The following is a 17,951-nucleotide window of genomic DNA, read 5'->3' on the forward strand; positions in this document are numbered from 1 at the left end:
TCCCTCTGATAGAGCAGCAAGCCCTCTGAACTTCAGAACCATCTCTCCTGCCCCCCCCCCCCACATTTTAAAGCATCTATTCGTTGGTTCTTCAGTCAGATGGTACATGTAGGTGTATTTGCTACCTCATATAAATTACAGCAATGATGTGGGATGATTTGTATGACCCAAACCCCTCATTCCTTTAATGTTTTATTTAAATAATTGACTCTGGATATTCCAGCCAATTCAGAAATGGATCATTTGTATATTGCATGTCTCTACAGGGAGAGTCTTTCAGGGACCCCTGCTTAACTGTTTTTACTGTATCAGTTTAGAGAAATTGCTTAAAATGATTGCTTTTCAAATTTCTGAGTTCTTAGAATCAGAATGGTTTCCAGGGCATGTGTCTTCCTGGTAGCCTCTAAGCAGCTCAATGTCTGAGAGCCTTTGTGTCATGGTTTCACTTCCTACAAGGCTGAGAACCCTTCACTCTGCCACTTTCTGTCATTAAATGCCTCTTGGATCCTATAGCCCCACATTTGTTTGCTTTCCCTCCAGATAACAAGAGAAAGAAAAGCCCAGTAGAACTACCAGCTAGGGACCTGCTAAGTAGATTCTTGACTCAGGAATTGGGGTGGGGAAGGATATTGCATCCCTCCATTGCTCAGCTGCAGACATGGTCTAGGGGCTGCAGGGAGGTCCTTGTTTGGTTTGTACTCACATTGTATTTAAAATAAACTATTTCATCTTGTCACAAGTCATTAGAGGCGTTCCCAGGAAGAGTTCTCAACTGCCTTGTCCATTGAAACACCTGGCAACCTCTGACCACATTCCTACCTGAACTCCGTCTCAGGCAAGGCAGCTCCCACTCATTTCTTCAGCCTTTCATCTTCCTGATTTTCCAAGACTGAAGTCAAGCTTGCCTGCCATTTGTCATCCCAACTGCCCTGCTGTGCTTCTCACAGGCTAGAAATAGCTCTGTCTCTGGAAGATAAAAGACCCAGTGGATGAGTTAAGATAATGGACTGTTCTGGTTCTTTTTCTCCTACCTGCTGGTCTCCATGAGCCTGTAGGGTCTCAGACCAGAAGAGAAACCCTGCTGAGCCCTTTCTTCTTGCAGGACCATTCTGGTCCCTCTGTCTTCCCCTGATGGCAACTTCAGCAACCAGAAAGAAGTGTTGTCTGAGTATTTTCCTCAAGAGGCCAGGGTTCTTCCTGCAAAAGATGAGGTTTTGTGGAAATACAAAACAAAAATTAATATGATGCTATTCCCTAATTTCACTAATTTTGCCTTCAGGTTGGCTTTTAATACTATTGATGTTTCCTTTTCACCTCAGAGCCGTTATTGGCTTCTGCTGAGTAGGTGTGTTCCCAAACCCAGAAGCCCATGAGGAACTTAAATGAATGGCAGAGACCATACTGGAAGGTAGTATTAGTAATTTTGAAGTATGGAAGGCATGCATCACTACTAACATTCATGAGCCTGGTTAAGACTCAGATATCTTTTAGCAAAAATGCTCAAGTGGTAAGTGTGTTAATTAGTTTAATTTAATCATGCTACATCATGTTTGTATATAAATGTCAACAACTGTGACTTGTCTGTGAAAAGAGGACAGCAATGGTGACTGTCATTTGGCTTTAGTGTGTTAAAGGTAATAGAGGATACAGTAGCAAACTCTATAGAGTGCTGGTCCTCAGCTTCACACATCAGTTCCACTGAGGAAATGTGAGCCCCCTCACCTGGTGTAGCATGATATCTCCTGGTCACATCTCCTTCCTTGCAACAGTGGAGTTCCTTGGCTAACAACTTGAGGCCAGTTATGTCCTCAGCACTCTGCTGTGTCCCGAGGACTCCACCTGTCTAACACATCCTCTTTCTCTCTTGTTTTCCATCAGGTGGCAGCAGACTTCCAAATCTTCAGGGCTTTCCAGCAGCCTTCAGCCTGCGGGTGCCAAAGCCGATGCCCTCAGGGAGGAGATGGAGGAGGCTGCCAACAGAGTGGAGATTTGCCGGGTATCTGTTCCCCTAGCTCTTCTCTCCTGGGACAAGCTGGGGAGTTCTTAGGGATAGTCTGTGTTGTTCATGGGAGAGTTTTCTAGTAAGGATGGGCAGTGGTGGCACATGCCTTTATTCCCAGCACTTGGGAGGTAAAAGTAGACTAATCTCTGTGAGTTTGAGGTCAGCCTGGTCTACAGAGTGAGTTCCAAGACAGGCTCTAAAACTACAGAGAAACCCTGTCTGAAAAAACCAAACAACAACAACAATAAAAACCAACTAACCAACCAACCAAACAAACAAACAAAACCAAAAACCAAACCAAAACAAAAAAACCTGATGGTGATGCTCCAGTTAATCAAAATGTCCCTGGACTGCCTACTTCCATTTCCAAAGAAGTCCATGATGAGTTCAGAGTTGTGGCTGTGAGGTTGACCAGGACAGGGAGGCACAGGCCCTCACTCACCTGATGCTGTAAGCAAAGAGGGCATGATCTTTGTTTTATGGGGAGCGTTAGGGCAACTGTATTCAAAGAATACATTGTAGGTCCCTAAAGCAGCTAAGAATTTAGACTGAATCTAACTTCTGTGATAGTAATTTGTTTCTCCTTGTTTACTTTTTAATTCATCCTGGGTCACTGTATCTATACCTATTGGGAGACCCTTTAAATGTTAGCTGTGGAGGCCATCAAAGAAAACAGGTTTTGGAGAGAGAGAGAGAGAGAGAGACTAATTCTAAGAACTGGGATCCTGATTTTGTGGGATGATGTCACTCATTGTATGCATTCCCATTTACATCTACTATTCCCACACACACTGTGTAAGACATAATGAGACATCTTATTCATAGTGCTGTTGTGTGTGTGTGTGTGTGTGTGTGTGTGTGTGTGTGTGTGTGTGTGTGTGTGTAAAATCTTAGTTTCAGTTTGGGTCCCTAAAAAAGCTAAACCTTTGTAAACTATCTTTAGACCCAAATATTAGAAACTTCACCTCGTCTACAAATACATTGTATTTCTATTGTCATAGTTGTACATAAGCACTGTGTGTGTGTGTGTGTGTGTGTGTGTAATCTTTGTTTCAGTTTGGGTCCCTAAGAAAGCTAAACCTTTGTAAACTATCTTTAGACCCAAATATTAGAAACTTCACCTCTTCTACAAATACATTGTATTTCTATTGTCATAGTTGTACATAAGCACTGTGTGTGTTGTGCTTGTGTGTGTGCACACGTGCACGCGTGTGGTTGCTTGAGCAAACTCATACACTAGGTATCAGACCCAGAACTTCATCATGCTAGGCAAGCAATCTGTCACTGAGCTATATCCTCAACTATCTCATGCAGTTTTAAACAAAATGATGCTTTGCTCACAGGTTATTTGTTCTTTGTGGCTTTCTTGCCTTGTCCATTGTCTTTTACAGCCATGCTGTCAGGTGGCTTTAAGCTTGCATTCACATGACATTCAGAATTTCCCTCTGGGATTAGAAACATTGAAGGACTTTTAAAGAATCCTCTGTCTCCCAGCTGCCATCTTGTGGAACCAAGCAGAGAAATACAAATGCTTCAGATTGCAGATTCATTGTGATTGAGGCAAACTGGCCATTTGTGCTTCTGGCTCTATGGCAAATCCCTACCTAGTGTGGCTACTGCTCCATTTCTGAAATGTTAGTCTTTCTCCTGATTTGGGTATGATCTATACTTTGTCTACTGTATATCCATTTATTCCGTTCAGAATCTTTTTGGGGTTAAATAACAGACTTTTTTTTAGAACTTTTTTTTTTTTGATAATTTGTTTTATTTAAATTTGAAACAAGCTTGTTTTACATGTCAATCCCAATTCCCCTACCAACCACCATCCCATTCCCTTTCTGCTCCCCAGGGAGGATAAGGCCTTCCATGGGGAGTCCTCCCCCATGAGTCTAGGCTGAAAGAGTATCCCTCTATGTGGAATGGGCTCCTAAAATTCATTCATATACTAGAGATAAATGACCCCATAGACTACCCAGTCCTCCTAACTAACACCCATATTCAGGGAGTCTGGGTCAGTTCTATACTGGTTTCCCAGCTATCAGACTGGGGTCCGTGAGCTTCCAGTTGCTTAGGTCAGCTGTTTCTTTGGGTTTCTCCAGATTGGTCTTGACCCCTTTGCTCATCACTCCTCCCTCTCTGAAACTGGATTCCAGGAGTTCAGCTCAGTATTTAGCTGTGGGTGTCTGCTTCTGCTTCCAACAGCTACTGAATGAAGGCTCTAGGATGGCATAAAAGGTAGTCAACAATCTCATTATTGGGGAAGGGCATTTAAGGTAGCCTCTGCACTATTGCTTAGATTGTCTGTAGGGGTCATCTTTATAGATCATAGGATATTTCCTTAGTGCCAGATTTCTCTTTAAACCTATAATGGCTCCCTCTATTATGGTATCTCTTTTCTTGCTCTCCTCTATTCTTTCCCTGTTTCAATCTTCCTGCTTCCTCACGCCCTCCTCTTCTTCTGGATCAAGTTAAAAAATAAAGAAAGAAATATTTAGGACTTTTAACAAACACTACAAAGATAGGTTAAAAAATTTAGAAACTCCCTCTCATAAGTCAGTGTCATACACATAATTAACATAAGTTTAATGTATATTAATTATATATTTCAATTCATGATAATAGTTCATTTTTTTCTTTTTCTGACATTTTCCTTTTATTCTTGAGACTATAATTATATCATTTATCTTTCCCTTTTCCATTCTCTGATCCTTCCCATATACCTCTCCTTTCACTCTTTCAAAATCATGGCCACTTTTTTTTATTGATTATTGTTACCTGCAAATGTGTGTTTGTGTGTGTGTGCGTGTTATTTTATATTACGTATTGGGGAATACACACACACACACACACACACACACACACACACACGTCTGTATAATGTTATTTGTATATATCTTTTCAGGACTGACCACTTTGTACTGGATAACCAGTTGGTATGCTCTTCCCCTGTGGAAGCATTCCTTTGTTGCATGCAGCTCTTGGTATAGGGTTGAGGCCTTGTGGGCTTGCCTCCATCCACTTTGGCGTGTCTATTGGCATTGTCCTTGTTCAGCTTATATTTGGACAGTCATGTTGATGAGACTTTATGGGTATAATTCTGATATTAATAGGAGACACAGTCTTACAGCAGACTCCCTGAACCTTTGTCTCTTAAAATCTCTCTTTTTTCTCCAGTACTCCCTAATCCTTAGATGTAGGAGTACTTCCCAGATGTTTCTACAGGACCGAGTGTGCATCTTGATTGGTTGTGGTTTTCTGTAATGGTCTCCATCTGTTGCAAAGAGAAGTTTCCTTGATGCGGGGTGAGGACTACACTTATCTGTGGGTACAAGGCCAAGTGTTTGGAGTTGGGGTTTATGCTGACTTTGTAAAGTGGTGGTTGCAGATTCTCCTCCAAGATCCATGACTTCACTGGGCCTGGGTAGTTGGCTAGGTTTCCAGTACCACAGGTGATTTCCGTCTTGTTGAGTGGGTCTTGAGTCCACTTAGAGAGCTGTTGCTGACTGCCATTGTCTGGGTGCCACTACTGCACTCGTAGGGTTATCAGCTCAGGCTCATAGGCGTGAGAGCCAGCTAGGACTGTAGTTTGTTTCTGTTTTGGAAGCTTGCATGGTGCCTTCTGATAAGTAAAAGCTAATTCTTAGGGAGGGGCACTTGGGTCATTTCTAGCTCAGGGGCCTGTGGACCCTGTGTCCAAGATACATGGTGTCTTCAGCTACAGGGACTTAACTTCCCACCTCTGGTGGGCAACAGCAATAACTTTCTATGTGTGGCATTGGGGGTTTTTCAGGTGGTCTTTGGCTCTTAGGGAGCATTTCATTTAAATTATATATGTTTTTTTTTATTTTGTTGTTGTTTATTTTGTTTTGTTTTTGGTAAAATGTTAATAGTAAGATTTCTTATTTTTTTTAATCCTACTTCTGTATTTATCTTTACCCCATCCCCTAACTAAAGCCCCTCCCCCCTTTTGAAAAAGAATCTTCTTTTTAAAATTCATTTCCAATGGGCCAGGTGAACAGGTACTAAGAGGGGATTCCGAATGTGAATACCCAGCTACACCAGAAGAAGAGCAGTAGTGTTGTGCATACTTTAAACGTCTTGCATTTGCTGTTGTACCAAAAGTATATTTCTCTGTAAAGATTCTAAAGGAAATATTTATTATAACCAATGGAAGAATACAGAAACACATTATGAGAAAACATCAACAATTGCTTGTTCTGACCAACAACCTTTTCTCAAGTGAAGTGACCAAGTCCTCTTCCCACCAATGCTCACTAAAATTTTGTGTGACACAACACCCTATTACTCACCCAGCGGCCATGAAATTGAGAAAGACAAGGGAGCAGGATTAGAGCACATACATATGTACCATTATGTGTGGGGGGGATTTATATGTGTGTGGAGGTATATGTGTTTGGGAGGTTATATGTATGTGTGTGTTAGTGTGTGCATGCACACGGACAGGACACACACATCATAACTTGGCTCCCACTGACCTCCTGTGCAAAGGTGCTTACCCTGGCCTCCTATGCAAAGGTGCTCGCACTGGCCTCCTGTGCGAAGATGCTCACACTGAACTATTAGCTTTGCATTGCTATTTCTCTCCCAAATGGTAACTAAAGATCCATAGGTCTATATCATTCTGCTCTGGTGATTTTTTTTTCTGTGGGATAGATGCCTCAAGATGGCATTTTTTTGGGCAAATCTACCCATATTGGTATTTTACTAAATACTGATAGTTAGTTTCCCCTTCTGAAAAGACAATGTAGTTCACATTTGCATCATCCGTATGAAAACGCACAGGCCCTTCCTTCCATCTCTGCCTGTGTTTTATGCTGCTCCTCTTCTCTGTTTCTGCCAGCCTGCCAGTATGGGAAGCTCTCCTTCACTCCATGTCACTGTAACGTGTAATTTAGTATTAGTCATGGTCATGTGTTCTCATGTAGTTATTGGGTGGTCGTCTTCTGATAGGCATGCCCTGCTGGGGGAGTTGCGTGTTTGTACTAATGAGTCAGGTAACATGCCTGTGCTTTTTAAATTAGCAGTTCAAGTGTTTTCCATATGCTGGGAACATCTGACCCTTCCCCATCGACTGTGCTGCAAGTCCTCTGACTGATCTGCCCAGTCTTTCTACTTAGTGTGCATTCAGTTTGGCCATTAAAATCTCAGTGCTAAACCATTTTGTTTGCCTTGGGAAAGCTCCCAAGTGGCCCTTTAGATAAGCAAGTTCTGTCCAAAGGAGAGATCATTTTTAATGCTTTCTTCTATATTAACATTTTAATGCCTTTTATAAATTTTTTTTTATTTTATACCCTCCTTTTATGAACATTAAGGCAGCAGAAATTTGCTTTTATAGAGTATGAGTTAGAGCTTTTATTTTTTATTTTATTTTCCTTTTGTTCCAGATGGATAATCTGTACCAGAGCCATTGTTAAATCACTGCCACCACCCTGAGTAAAATCCTCTTTAATTCCTCAGATCTGTGGACTCTGTGCCCACCTTCCTGGGACAGTGGAATGCAACTTTTGTAGAAATGACTTTGCAACAAATAGTCTTCAGTAGAAGCTCCCTCCCTTCTGACACTCATCCTGGCTAGTCTGTGAGAGGTATTTAGTTGTGTGGAGCTTACAAAGGTCAGCTCCAGTGGGTAACTGTCCATTGTGACCTTCGTAGTCTTGTGTGTGTGCTCAGCTGATCTTGAGAGCACCCAGAGCAGGTATTATTAAAGTCTTTTGACTTTGAAATACACCGGAGCTTCCTCTGTTCTGAGTTCCCTGAATGGGCTTTTCCTGATCTTTGAGGGTTTATATTTCCTCAGCAGATTCTTCAGGTCTTCTATTTTATAGCAGATAAGCAAACAGAGGGAGGGTGTATGGGCTGAACATTGAGAGGACAGCTGTCAGAGCCCTCTGAGAGATCTCACAGGTAAGATCACACAGAACCTCTCAGATCTTTGAGGCCCAGATAACTTTAGCCATCAGTCAGGTTGGGCTGCACAGATGGGAACTGCTGAGACCTAAGGGACTCAGATGCCACACCCCTTGCCCATTCCTTCTAGAGCCCACCCCTTCCCTGTCTTGCCTCCATATTCCAAGGAAAAAGCAGGTCTGCTCCTCTGAACTGCTGTCTGCTTTCCCCTTTCTTCCTGGGGCTTCAGATAAAAGCACCCCATTCCAGTCCATCCCAGAAGGCTTGAGTTTCAGCTGATAGTCACTGCAAAGAAAGAAAGTGACCAATGAAGTGGAGATGGATTAGGAACTGAATCTGCATGGTTGGTGGTGCAGTGTACCAGCTGAGCTTGGTACTCAAGACTGACTGATGCCCTGGGGTTCCTGGAAGGCATCGCCTCCCATCTCCACCTTTCCCGCTTTCATACTTTCTCCTCGCCCAGTGCCCAGCCCACCAGCCACTCTCCTCCCATTTTCTCAGTTCTCCCTCAGTCTCTTAATAACATGTATCTATTCTTTGTGGTTTTATTCTCTAGTGTATAATTTTTGCTATTTGAAGCTTAAGTCTCGGGAACCACAAATCGAAGGCAGTTTTTAGCCATTATTGCCTTCTCCACAGTCTGACTTCACACACACACACACACACACACACACACACACACACACACACACACACACACACACACGTGTTGAATATGGATTTGTAATTCCTGTTAGCACAAGATCTGTAGACGGTAATAGGAAGTAAATGTATGAGATCCAGGCAGTACCGTCACTTCAGATCTAAAAGTTCCGGAATAGTTGAGGAATGTGGACAATACTTGGATTTCTTTCTGTCAGCAGAATCTGCCCATGAGATCTAAGGACAAGAACAACCATACCTAACAGGAAGCCAGCTGGTAGCCATGTTCAGTTGTGTGGACTTTCTGTGATGTATCTGCAGTGAACTGGGCAAGCCATGTCACATATCTAAGCATGTTGCAAGCATGGATGTTTCTGGTTTCACAAAACTAAGAGATATTGTATGCCTCATCTTGATGGAGAAGGGAAGCAAACACTGACCCACGTCTGTTGCGTGGCTGCCCTGGTCCAGCCCCGCAGGCTGTTGAGTCCTGAATCTACAGTTAGCAGAGCTTAGATTCTGAGGAGAGTCTGCCAGTGTAAGCAGGGATAAGATGCCCATCATTTTAAGGTTTCAAAAAAAAAAGTCTGAATAGATTAGTTTTCTGAATCAGAAAGCATTAGTGATGCCCCAGTATCCCTAAAGACACTGGACTCCACAGATCAAGTCCTTTACAGCAGTATTTTTCCATGATATGTCATGTTCACTTCATTGCAACTGCCAGTAAATCTTTTTCCAAGTTGTTTAACACTTGATACAGCTGAGCCTACCCATGGATTCTGAACCCTTGTGGGAAACTGAGTCGGTGCTACAAAAACAAACAAACAAACAAACAAAAGACTTGAGGATTTCTTACAGAACATTAGGTTAGAGAAAGACCCACAGAGTGATAAGTCTGGAGAAATTCTGGTATGTGTTGAAGATGAACAGTGGGAGAGTTGTGGGTGAATAGTGCGAGAGTCTGAAAAGCAAGTCAGGATGCTTAGAAAGAGAAAATTGGCCCACGCCAAGCATCTCTGTCTCAAATCTGTTGAAAAGTAAAATGTTTGCCCTTTCAAAGCCTTTGGAATGAGTCTGTAAAGCAGTAAACACTTTAATTCTATTTGAGAGGACCTTTAATGGCATGGCAGAGTGAAGCAGGGTATGCAGATAATTCCCACACCTCTACATATAGCCATCCCCCACTGTCAGCCAGCTGTAAGACAGAGGTGGGGTCCGTGCACTGGGCATGCACCAGTTTACATTAATTAGGGCTCACTCCTGGGTTGGCACATGGAGTGGAATTGAACAGATGTATTTTTTTTTAATAACTGTTCAAATCTTTTTCCCATTTTAAGTTCTTAATTTAAAATAACTAAGCAAGACACTTGATTTAAAAGGAAAATTATCTAGTTTTTAAGTAATTTGTCTGTAGTTAATGACAATATCCCCTACGCGTAATAGCTGTATACAAATGGTTATAAAGTTAGCTTTGTTTTTATAATGACAAATGTGAAACATTAGGACCCCGCAACTGAACATGGACTTTCATGTTGCTGTTTCATTGAAGTGGTGTGGGTAAAATATCTTCGGGAATATAACTGGGAGCCAAAGAAAACACGTGTTTTTATAGGACTGGTATTTCCCCATCTGTCTTCATTTGATATTAATCAAAACATAGTGTTGGCGGTTTAGTTTTTAGAAGGTGGAGATATGACTGTGCACATTCAGCACTCACTTCATGTACAATAAAAAGTGAAGGGAGACTATCAAGGGAGACTATCTTCTCTAGAGGCCAGAGTGTGGTGGATGCTCAAACCTTGAGACTGTATCCTTGCTCCGTGGGAGCTGTGCTCTGAGCTCAGGTGGCACACTGTGTCTAGTAGACACACTGTCTCCTGCCAGAGTAGGACATTTGCATCACTCTCCTCTATCATTGGTTGGCTGCCTGACAAACTGTGATCTGCTTCACTGGTAAGTCCTGTGCCTCACAGAGGCCCTCCTAGTCATGCCACACTAGAGTCTTCTCAGCTGCTGCTTCACAAAAGAGGTGGAAGCCTACAAGCAGCATAGAATGGGCACAAAAGGCCCCAGGGTTTGGTTGCATTATTAATTATAAATGTGTTCTTCAACCCTTTGTCGGATATAGGATTGGTGAAAATCTTTTCCCAGTCTGTGGGCTGCCATTTGGTCTTGTCCACTGTGTCCTTTGCCTTACAGAAGCTTCTAAGTTTGAAGAGGTCCCATTTATTAATTGTTTCTCTCAGTGTCTGTGCCCCTGGAGTTATGTTCAGGAAGCGGTCTCCTATACCAATTTGTTCAAGGGTACCTCCTACTTTTTCTTCTAAGAGGTTCAATGTGGCTGGATTGATGTTGAGGTCTTTGATCCATTTGGACTTGAGTTTTGTGCATGGCGACAGGCATGAGTCTATCTGCAGTCTTCTACACACCTCATCCAATTGTGCCAGCACCTTTTATTGAAGATGCTGTCCTCGCCCCATTGCATAATTTTAGCTGTTTTGTTGAAAATCAGGTGTTCATAGATGTGTGGGTTAATATCAGGATTTCCAATTCGATTCTATTAGTCTACCTGTCTATTTTTATGCCAATACCAGGCTGTTTTCAGAACTATAGCTCTGTAGTAGAGCTTAAAGTCAGGAATGGTGATGCCTCCTGAAGTTCTTTTATTGTATAGGGTTGTTTTGGCTATCCTGGGTCTTTTGTTTTTCCATATAAAGTTGATTATTATCCTTTCAAGGTCGGTGAAGAATTGTGGTGGGATTTTAATGGGGATTGCATTGAAACTGTAGATTGCTTTTGGCAAGATTGCCATTTTTACTATGTTTATCCTACCTATCCAAGAGCATGGGAGATCTTTCCATTTTCTGGTATCTTCTTTAATTTCTTTCTTTAGAGCCACAAAGTTCTCATTATATAGGTTTTTTACTTGTTTGGTAAGCGTTACACCAAGATACTTTATGTTTCTTGTGGCTATTGTAAAGCGTGATGTTTCTCTGATTTCTTTCTCTGTCTCTTTGTCGTCTGAAAAAAGTAGGGCTACTGATTTTTTTGAGTTTATCTTGTAGCCTCCTAGTTTACTGAAGTTGTTCATCAGCTGTAGGATTTCCCTGGTAGAGTTTATTGGGCCGCTTATGTAAACTATCATATCATCTGCAAATAGAGACAGTTTGACTTCTTCATTTCCAATTTGGATCCCCTTGATCTCCTTTTGTTGTCTTATAGCATTAGCTAGAACTTCTAGTATGATATTGAAGAGATATGGAGAGGGTAGCCTTGTCTTGTTCCTGATTTTAGAGGAATTGGCTTAAGTTTCTCTCCATTCAGTTTGATGTTGGCAGTTGATTTGCTGTACATTGCTCTTATTATGTTTAGGTATGTTTCTGTTATCCCTGACCTCTCCAAGACCTTTATCATGAAAGGGTGTTGAATTTTGTCGAAGGCTTTTTCCGCATCTAGGGAGATAATCATATGTTTTTTTTTTTCTGTTTGTTTATATTGTGGATTACGTTGATATTGTATGTTAAACCATCCCTGCATTCCAGGGATGAAGCCTACTTGGTCATGGTGGATGATTTCTCTGATGTATTCTTGAATTCGGTTTGCCAGTATTTTATTGAGTATTTTTGCATCGATGTTCATCAGGGATATTGGTCTGTAGTTTTCTTTCTTAGTTGTTTCTTTGTGAGGTTTGGGTACCAAGGTAATTGTGGCCTCACAAAAAGAGTTTGGCAATGAACCTTCTGTTTCTATTTTGTGAACAGCTTGAGGAGTAGTGGTATTAGTTCTTCCTTGAATGTCTGGTAGAATTCTGCATTGAATCCATCTAGCCCTGGACTTTTTTTGGTTGGAAGGCTTTCGATGACTGCTTCTGCAGGTTATAGGTCTATTTAAGTTGTTTGTCTGTTCTTGGTTTAATTTTGGTAAGTGAAAGTTATCTGGAAATTTGTCCATTTCCTTTGAATTTTCAACTTTTGTGGAATACAGATTTTCAAAGTATGACCTGAAAATTGTCTGGATTTCCTCTGTGTCTGTTGTTATGTTCCCCTTTTCGTTTCTGATTTTGTTAATTTGCATGTTCTGTCTCTGCTTTTTCGTTAATTTGGATAAAGGTTTGTCTATCTTGTTGATTTTCTCAAAAAACCAACTCTTCGTTGCATTGATTTTTTTGTATTGTTTTCCTGGTTTCTATTTTGTTGATTTCAGCCCTCAAGTTGATTATTTTCTGGCATCTACTCCTGTGGGGTAAATTCGCTTCTCTCTGTTCTAAGGCTTTCAGTTGCGCTGTTAATTCTCTTATGTGACTATCCTCTATATTCTTCATATGGGCACTTAGTGCAATGAACTTCCCTCGTTGCACTGCTTTCAAGGTGTCCCATAAGTTTGGGTATGTTGTGTCCTCATTCTCGTTGAATATTTCTACTGGAATTCTATAAGTTATTGAGGAGCATATTCTGATATTCTGTATTTATACTGCAGATTATTATGTCTTCTGGAGTATTGACTCCTCCCTAGTGGAGCTCCAGCCTACCCCTACTGCCCCAGTAGCTTTTCTTACTCTAAAGTCTGTTTTATCTTAAGTAACAATGTAGCAACCCTCACTTTCTTTTGATTAGACTTGACACAATGTATTTTTTTACATCCTTTTTCCACTGTGGGTAAGGAGAGTGAGACAGGCTCTCTCTCATCCTGTACTCCATAGTAGCTTCAGAGTCCTTCCACCACCAGTGCTACAATTGCAAGCCTCACCATGACTGGCTCTTCCATTTATATTTAATCTACATATGCATTTTTTTATTTAAAGTGGGTTTCTTCTGGGTTTGAAAACTGGCTTGGTGGTTAAGAGTATTTATCACTCTTGCCATGTGAACCAGGTTTGGTTCCCAGCACTCCATTGGCAGCTCACAACCATCTATAACTCCTGTTCCAGGGGGCCAGATGCCACCTTCTAACCTCCTGAGGCCCTACACATACACATGTGTGTGTGGCAGCCCAAACACTCATACACATACAATAAAAAAAGATCTAAAAATAGATCTATATTAAAAAAAAAATGGAGAGGCTTCTCATAGCCAAGACACAGTTGATTGGACTTTGCTTTTTGCCACTGTCCTGATCATCTCTGTCCTTCATTTAATAGATTTGGAGCATCACAGTTAGAGTGATTGCTGATAGAGCACAGGTTCATATGTATCACGTTTCTGAACTTTGCAGCTAACTCAAATCCCCTCTTAAGGAACATAGCAGTCTTTCATAAGTATCAAAAGTGCCCTCTTATTTTATTAATACAGCTATGTAAGTTCTAGTGTGCATGCATACCCTGACACATAGCTGGAGGTCAGAGGACAAGTCTAGTAGACAGTAGTTTCCAGGGATCGGCCACAGGTCTTCTTGTTTGTATTCAAAGTGCCTTTAGTAATAAACACCCTTAACTGTTGCTGATGTTAGCTTTTGTGAGCTGTCACCCATGAGACAACTTAGTAAGAAGAAAGCATTTTACTTTCAGTGTCAGTTAATTTTCTGACTTCTGTGACAAAATTCATGGCAGAAGCAACTTAGGGAAGGAGAGTCTCCTTTGGTTAATAGTTGGAGGGTACAGTTGTTCCCAGTAGGTAAGGCATGATGGCAGGAGCATGAGACAATTGGGTACATCACAGTTCTGATACAGAGAGAGGTGACACTTTTTATTCCAACAGCCCTAGCCCATGGGATGGTGTCACCCACATTCCCTCCTTAGTTTAACTCCCTGGAAATGCCTTTGTAGGAGATCAGGAGGCTGAAATTCTAAGTTGCTTGACAGTATACCTTCATTCAGTTGTTTGTCCCAGTGCTCTTCCTTTGAGGGCTTTGGGCATCTGACCTGTGTCACATTCTTTCTCTGTAGAATCTTCTGTAATGTTTACTTCTTCCACAGCATGTCTGAGGCAGCACAGTTCTTCAATATTTCTCTGGCAGGCCAAGTCTTCATTTCTCCTTTACATTTGAAGGATAATTTCTTGGCGTACGGGATTCTAAGTTGGCGTTTTAATGTTTTCCTCTTAATATTTTAAATGTTCCATGCTCATGCACTAGCTTACATGTGTTCTGAATTAAACTTAGCTGTAATTCCTTTTCCCCATCTAACTATTTTTTTTAAGTGTTCCATCTGCCAAAATATAAACATGGCACGTCTGTATGTAACTTTTATATGTATTTGTTCAGCATGGTATTCTCTGTCTTTCCTGAATCTATAAGTTGATATTTGATACTTTGGGGAAATTCTCAACAATTTTTGCTTTAAGTTTTTACACTGTTCTCTCACTTTATTGAGTATTAAGCATTAAAAATGCTTAGGACTCAGTGTTTTTAGGATTGGATTTTTTTTTTCCCATATTGCTTTTCTGGAACCTTGCTACAAGCCTCTAGGTCCACTTACTCTTGTATCCTGCAAAGCTAGTGCCACATGGATGACACCACATTCAAAGCCAGTTCATTCCAAGAAGCTGTGTTCCTAGGCAGTCCCATTCTAGAACTGAAAGCCTGGAAGATTCTGGAAGAGTCAGTGGTGTCAAGAAACACCATAAAAGCTGGGGTCTAATGGTGACAGACACTGTAGCAGGAGGGGGGAGTGTTCACTCAGGGAGAAGCACAGGGGCCTCACACCATGCTTTCCCTCAGACTTTTTATATCAGGGCCACCCTCGCTGGCAGGTGCTGCCTACTTTGAGGGTATCTTCCTCAGTCGCTCTCCCTCCTGTCTGTCCTCCATGGTAACACCCCCAAGACACAGATGCCATTCACTAGTCTTAGACATTGCTGATATGGTCAAGTTGACAACCAAAACCAATAGATACATTGATGAATGAGGATAGGCTTTTTTGTTTTGTTTTGGTCTTGGGTTTTTTTTTTTTGTAGATGATTTAGATAGGTAGATAGTTGATATACAGTTTTAAAGAAAAATTATTTAAAATTTTAAATACAATTTAGATAAGAATATAGGTGAATTACTCTTCTTTACAGTCTGGTGTGTTCAGAAACAGAATTGCTAACATTTAACAACACAGGTATCTAACTATAAACATAAAAAGAAAATCCTTCTGCCTTCTTGGGAGAATATCTTGTTGGTCTTTGTTTGTTTGTTTTTGTTTTTATGCTTATCTGAGAAGCTGAGACATTGAATGTGATGTCAGTCCTCTGGGCTGCCTTCCTCTCTGTTGCTGGCCGAATCATATGTTACTTCCGTCTGGCCTTTGCCTTTGTGAAGCATCTCTCACCTGTGTGCTGGATGTCTCCTGCCCAGAGCTGCTGCAGGGATGACATTCCAGATGAAGCCTCATCTTAAATTTTTGGCACTTGGCAGCCTGTAGAGGGATGCTCTGAGGAAAGAGAGTGAAGTGATCTTGAGCCTGTTTTATTCTTTGGGGAATTTGCCTGGTATGGGACTTTGTCGTTGTTTGTTCAGTTAGCAAATAATATCCAAGCCTCTACCAAGGCAAACATTCTGAGATACTCATCAACAGATAGGAAAGGTCCTTGGACTCTGTAACATGCTGATCCCAAACTAGAAACTTAGTTCTTATCTAAGGGACTGTGGATATAGCTCAGGGGTAAAGTGTTCCCCTATGGTGTGTAAGACCTTGAAGCTCAGTTTGATTTCTGTCCACTTGCCCTAAATCAGGTGACAGAAGATTTGAGAGCAATTGTTCAAGAGTTGGGTGATAATTCTGTGTGGCATTAAGCTTGGCACATATACATTTATGAATGAAAGTTAATTCATTTTTACCCCCTCTTTTCATTCATCACTTATGAACCAAGCTCAGGCTGGTCTAATCCATTTTAAAACCAGATGAGAACCCTCATCCTCATGAGGACAGGTTTCTTCCTCTGTCTCTGTGACTTGTTTCTGTTGCCTCATGTACAAGAATTCCTTGAGGATCTTAGGACGGGAGTTGACCCTGCCTCCCCTTCTTGTGTTCTCAAGGAGAGCCAGTTCAGTGGGCATCTGGAGAGGCTTGGGGCACTGTCAACTGCCTAAGGTCTCACCAGGCTAACTCTTCCTGAAGTGTGGGGCTCCCTGCTTATGTTTGTTCAGGATCTGTGTTGGCTTTGTGGGTTACTGCTCTGCCTGTCTCACTCCAGTGTGCAGGCTTTCCTCAGTAAGTGCCTCCTATAGAGGTCATGACCTCTGAATATCACATGGCTTCCACATACAAGGACAGAAGAGTGACAGCCTCCAGATGCTGTTAGCCACAGTGTGTGGCACTCAAAAAAAAAAAAAAAAAAAAAATTGTTGTGCATGCTGTGGCTGTCTCTCTGCAGCCATTCTTCTCAGAATAAAATGTTCCAAATTCCAGGGCAGCATTAGGCCATTGCAACTGCAGTCTGTGGAAAGCCTAATGGTTAGAAATTCTTAACTCAATTAAATTAATGTGCTACACAGGATGAGGTCAGAGTTTTAAGTCAGCAATCCTTTCCCTCTGCACCTTGTCTCTCCAGGTTTTCTGAAAATCACTGCTTTTATGTCACTTCCCCCATGTGCTTGTGGTCATCTAATTAATTTGAGGGTGAGAAGGAAGGTGAAGTGACCCAGGGGGGAAAAATGGCAGAAGGAGGTGAGCTGCTATGTGCTTGCTTGGAATTGCTTCAGGTGGAGGGGCGAGCTGCAGAGGTGTGCAGAGCTCGTTTGCACATCACCAAGGCACCAAGCTTCAGTTCCATAGCCCATAAGTTAAATCTGTGGGTAAACTACTATCATGGTAGGATTTCAAAGTCACTCATTTCTACAGCCATGGTTGGGAGACCGGACACTCCATGGGAAGAGTGTGTGATATGTCGCAGACTATTGAAAATCAGGTGCTGCTGTCTCAGACAAATGTTAGCCACTACCCCCCTTTATTCTTTTTTTTTTTTTTAACCTTGCTTATTTATTTTATCTTGCACAGGACCAGCTCTCTGCTGACATGTACAGTTTTGTGGCCAAAGAAATTGACTATGCAAACTACTTTCAAACGGTAAGGGCATGTGTGTAAGCAGCATTGTGTGGACAGCGAAGGAAGATGGATATAGAAACAAGGGCCTTCTGATGTCAGGAAAACATCAGGGGAGGAGGTGTGGGGTAGAGGAAGGTGCTTTGCTGCTTCAGTCTCTAGGTGAATTCTGCCCTCCATGTGTGGATTCATTCTAAAACCTAAGCTTAAAACCAAACCTGAGTATTATCACAGCTCAGTTAACCCAAAGCAGGGACTCCCAACCAAGAGTGACTTTTCCCCCTTTCCTAGAGGACTTTGGAAATCTGCAGATGCCTCTGGTGGCCCCAGCTCGGGAATGTTGTGGCCCTGTGTCAATGGTAGACACAGAGGAAAATGTTAAGCCTCTTCAGATACATCGTCAGCTCCCAACAGCAG

General features: G+C 41.8%; 1 protein-coding gene across 5 annotated transcripts in view; it reads left to right on the plus strand.

Moving 5' to 3' along the window:
- Positions 1-17,951, plus strand: part of Arhgap44 (Rho GTPase activating protein 44) — a 160,068-nt gene that overhangs the window by 106,043 nt on the left and 36,074 nt on the right. For all 5 annotated transcript variants that reach the window (XM_051180384.1, XM_051180388.1, XM_051180386.1 and 2 more), the window contains exons 7-8: positions 1,879-1,996; positions 17,490-17,558. In XM_051180384.1, the coding sequence (XP_051036341.1) occupies positions 1,879-1,996; positions 17,490-17,558 (187 nt within the window). The remainder of the gene's footprint in view (positions 1-1,878; positions 1,997-17,489; positions 17,559-17,951) is intronic.

This window comes from Phodopus roborovskii, unplaced genomic scaffold (assembly GCF_943737965.1).
Source record: "Phodopus roborovskii unplaced genomic scaffold, PHOROB, whole genome shotgun sequence".
Lineage (NCBI taxonomy): Eukaryota > Metazoa > Chordata > Mammalia > Rodentia > Cricetidae > Phodopus > Phodopus roborovskii.